Raw genomic sequence first — 4,593 nt, forward strand, 5'->3', positions numbered from 1 at the left:
CCCTTAGCATTTATACATTTTGTCAATTTAGTTTTGATTCTAAAAAAATTTAACCCTCAACATTTACATATTGTGTAATTTGATTTTTTTTTTGTATTTTTTTCTTTTCATTGTGACATTGCGGGTTGATTTTAAAAGAATGAAAAAAGATGAAAATGATTATATTGAATTTTTTGTTATTTCTATTTTTGTATATTTTCAATCAAATTTAGCTGATAAATTTGTTTTTTCCCTAGCTTTTTAGGTGAAAGGGCCACAAAGAAAAGCAAAACTACAAAAAAGACCAAATTACATAATATGTCATTGTTGAGGGTTAGATTTTCTAGAATCAAGACTAAATTGATACAATGTATAATGTTGAGGGTTAACGTTGCTATTATGCTAATTCTAAAAGCTATCACCATTAGCTAGTTGGTGATAAAAAAGACAAAATTGAATAGTTGGATAACAATTTTATAACTTTTCATAATTGAGTGACCAAAAAAGAAATTTACTAATAATTAGATGATCATTTTGTAACTTTTAATAATTAGATGACAAAAAAAATTTATGGGTGACTACTAATGTAGTTTACCCAAAATATTATGTTGTTGAGTTTTATCTTGGGCTACATATGGGCCTCTAGTAGGCTGCTACTGCTACCATCCATTTCATATTTCTATATGTTTAGCAACTTTAGCTATTATCACCATCCCTACCTATTCATTTCCCAATTTAACTTTCCTATGCACAAAACCCTAATTATTTGAAATACCCTCTAACTAACCGCCATGGAAGACAGCTTCAATGCCCGAGTCGGCAAAGTTTTCGGCTCCCTCACTGCTTCTTCTTCATCTTCTTCTTCTTCTTCTTCTAATTCTAAATCGCTGCCTTTGAGCTCTCTTTGGAGCCTCACCGACGACGAAATCGAAAAACGAGAATGGAACCGAGACAAGAATAGTCCCCAGCAGCAGGACGAGAACGAGGGCTTCCTCCACAACTTTTCACAGAACAAGAAGAAGGCCATTAATTTTGGCGCGGAGCTGGAGAAGGATCTCGATGACCTGGACGACGAGGATGCAGAGGAAGAAGAAGCTAGCGCCTCCTCGAGTAAACCTGCTAAGCCAGAGGATTATAATGATGAAGAGTGGGAGATTAAGTCTTCCATTGGGAGGGACTGTACTCTTGATTACGAGGTAGGTTACTTTTTCCTTTTCATTCGTTTATTCCCTCAATCAACTCAGATAGAATAAATAAGCAAGTCGGCTGTATTGGAATATGTTTTTGGTACTAAAAATTATCATTTTTCAAGATTTTGAAGTTCAACCTTTGAATGAATTTTACGCGACTAGAAAATAAAAAAGCGTATAGAAGAATTGAATTGCAGTTATTTCTTTCATCCCCATAAAATAATAAAAAATATTAAAAGGGAATATGCTTATTTTTTTAATCCAAGTATGATTTTGTTTCCTTAATATCAAAATATAATTGCAAGTATGAAATATCTAAAAATATAGAAGTTGCAGGATTCACAAGCCAAATATAACTGGCAACGTTGCATTACCTCTAATAACAAGCATTTGAGTGTGGTACCGATGGTAGATACATCGGTCTCACTTGTTAGAGTTATGATCATGTCCTGAGATATCATAGTTGCTATAACGTTGTAGATTCAGGGTCTGACTTAGATATGATGTTCTGGTATTGATTTTCTTTCTGGGATTCGGTGCAGGAAGAGGAAGATGCATACGATAAAGTGGCAGTTGGAAGGGATAAGAATGGAGATCGCCTTTACATGAAAGATGTGAATGACTATGACATAGATGCGGATTCTTGCAACACACTTCCAACTACGTTCAAGGATTTCAGTAGAGATCCACGTGCCAATCACATCGCTGCAAAACTTAGGCTCATGGAAGATGAAGAAGCTACTAAGAGAAGGCTTGAAGAAGATGCTGAAGCTGCTAAAAAAATCGATTCATTGCATGTGTCTGATAGTGATGCAGCTGTGGGTGTGGAGGCTCACATTAGCACATTTGAGGACGGTAACCCGAAATCCATTTTGAAGAGGAAGGATGCCGAGTCAAATTCAAAATCGCAGAAACGAGTCCGTTTTGATTCTGAATGTTGTAAAAATGATTGCAGTGAAGGTCCTGAAAGAACCAAAGATGTTCAGGGGGAAGTTTGCTTGACAGAGGAAGAAGATGCTATGGTTTCCAATGAGGTATCTGATTATCCATCTGGAATTCCAGATTATATGCAGAACCCTTCAAAATATACTCGGTATACTTTTGATACTAGTGAAGTAGATGATGAATCAAATCGGTTAGCCTATATGGACTTCCTTAGACTGGTTAGGAGGTCAGATGGTACAGAACCACAGGCTGATGATGGTCCAGGTGATCTTACAAAACCAGTAACTTTTATACCAAGGAAGAAAATTGGCGATGTGATCATGGGAGAAAGTGGCATCGAGTCAAAACAAACCGGAGAAGGTGCTGACAAGAAGCCTATGCATAGGAGAGGCTTGCAGATTGGAATTGCAGCTGGGGATACTGATGATGGAGTTTGTGCAATGGATGAAGATGAACCACAAACAAGCATTGACAACAGAAACATCTCCCAGAGATCAGGCCGTCAATATCGAATGAAATCTTGCTCAGAGTAGCATGATTAGTTTTTTTTATCATCTAATGCAGTTCTGACTTGTTACTATTCTAGTTTCTCAGCGGGCAAGCATGTACATCATCAGCAAGATACTGTACTTTCGTGTGGACAGAGAAGAGAACTGGAGAAAGGGAAGATTGAAAGAACAGATCTTGAGGGAGTAAACAGTTTGACTTATCTAGTAAGAGTTCCATTCGGCCTATATATGTATAACTAGTTTGTGGCTCATGTGATTCATGGGTTCAATTCATACGATTTGAGTTTTGATTTTTATATGCAGTACTAATAATTTATTAAAATTTTTTAATAGAATAATTGTTTTTTTTTAAAGTCAGCACCTCTAGGTATCAACTTCTAACTCCATTTCTTTTTTCAACTTCAAAGCTTGCATGGCTTCAACGTTGACTCCTTCCTCTAAAATTCAGATTCTGCTACGACTTATTTTTCGCGGAGATGGATAAGTTTTAACACTTAATAGTTCCGGTAACAAAAAACAACACAGAAAAGCTTTTACAGTTTCCATAGAAAAGAACGATAAAGGTGCAGACAATCTGCAAACACCCAAATGTCATAAAACAAGCTGATTTTGCATCTATTTTTCGTGGTTTGTTTCTAGATATTCAATTTTTTCTATTAATATTTTATCTCTGCAAAAATATAAATAAAATCATATTTCAAAAAATTATGCTTCCAAGGTTAATAACAAAATTAATTCTAAACAAGTAACAGCGTTGTTTCATTTAGTATATCTTCTGAAAGAACAATTCTTATTTGTTTAGTCTCTTTCAAAAAAATAAATCTTATTTAGAATAGTTGTTGTTCTAAACAACCTTGTTTGAGAATAGTTACATCTAGAACAACTATTTTTATAATAGAGTTTTAGTTTAAAATAATAGTTACATTTAGAACAACTATGTTCAGAACATGTTTCAGTTTAGAGCAACTATCATCCAATGTAGCTATCATTTAATAACATTTCTTGTTGAGAACAGCTAAAATCCGGAACAACTCTTGTTTAGAATAATTGAATTTCCAAAATAGTTATCATTTGATAACATTTCCTGTTGAAAATAACTATCATCCAATATAACTATCATTTGATAACATTTTCTATTGACAACAACTAAAATTGAAAACATACTCTTTCAGGAGAAGTATCATCAGACAACAACTGTTGTTCAAAATAATATGTGAACAATTATATTAAAAACAACTTTGGAACAAATCGGAATAACTCTCGTTGAACAACAAGTCTCATCGTGAATTCCAAGACACTGCTTACCAATTAATTTTTCGTTGACTCCTTCCTCTAAAATTCAAATTTTGCTACGACTTATTTTTCGCAGAGATGGATAAGTTTTAACAGTTGATAGTTCCGGTAACAAATAACAAGAAAGAAAAGCTTTTACTCTTTCAAGTTGATTGTAAAAAATAATGAATATTCAACCAAGCTTTTCTAATAATCAACACCATGGAACATTATGAAACCAAAACCGATTTAATATCTAAGGAGCAAAAGACAATAGCATGCTCAATGTAAATATTGTCACTCATCTTCAATTTCATGAAATGGCAAAGCATGCAAAAAGGTTTACAACTAAACAACCTATTGAAATTCAACTCCATTCTCAAAGTATCTACTAGATAAAATGTGGGATATTTAGCATATCACAATATTTCCAAGAATCAAATATCAAGCGAAGAGAACGCAACAGTTTTAACTAAAAGGGTGAAATTCACTGCTATTACCTTTACAAACTTTGGCCTGCTTAATTAGGTCTGACCAAAAAAGAGAAAGAAATAGATAATTTGGAGCTCAGTAACTGCCCTGCAAAACCGTGCTCTATATCAAGAACTTGCTGATGTAAAAACTCAATTATACTAGCCTTAGTCAACAAGGGAAAATGTCAACAAGGGAAAATGATTGTCTACACTGATATGGACTAA

General features: G+C 34.1%; 1 protein-coding gene across 1 annotated transcript; it reads left to right on the forward strand.

The window, feature by feature from the left end:
* Positions 1-576: 576 nt before the first annotated feature.
* On the forward strand, positions 577-2,976 carry LOC107935850 (uncharacterized). The gene is made up of 2 exons (XM_016868475.2): positions 577-1,175; positions 1,712-2,976. Exons 1-2 carry the CDS (start codon positions 771-773, stop codon positions 2,645-2,647), a joined length of 1,341 nt encoding a protein of 446 aa, XP_016723964.2. The 5' UTR covers positions 577-770; the 3' UTR covers positions 2,648-2,976.
* Positions 2,977-4,593: the final 1,617 nt, after the last annotated feature.

Source organism: Gossypium hirsutum, chromosome D07 (genome assembly GCF_007990345.1).
Source record: "Gossypium hirsutum isolate 1008001.06 chromosome D07, Gossypium_hirsutum_v2.1, whole genome shotgun sequence".
In the NCBI taxonomy this organism is placed as follows: Eukaryota; Viridiplantae; Streptophyta; class Magnoliopsida; order Malvales; family Malvaceae; genus Gossypium; species Gossypium hirsutum.

Coding starts and splice junctions, on each gene's coding strand:
- LOC107935850 (XM_016868475.2), top strand. CDS start 771: ATGGAAGACAGCTTCAATGCCCGAGTCGGCAAAGTTTTCGGCTCCCTC. Junction 1,176..1,711: donor ACTGTACTCTTGATTACGAG/GTAGGTTACTTT, acceptor GATTCGGTGCAG/GAAGAGGAAGATGCATACGA.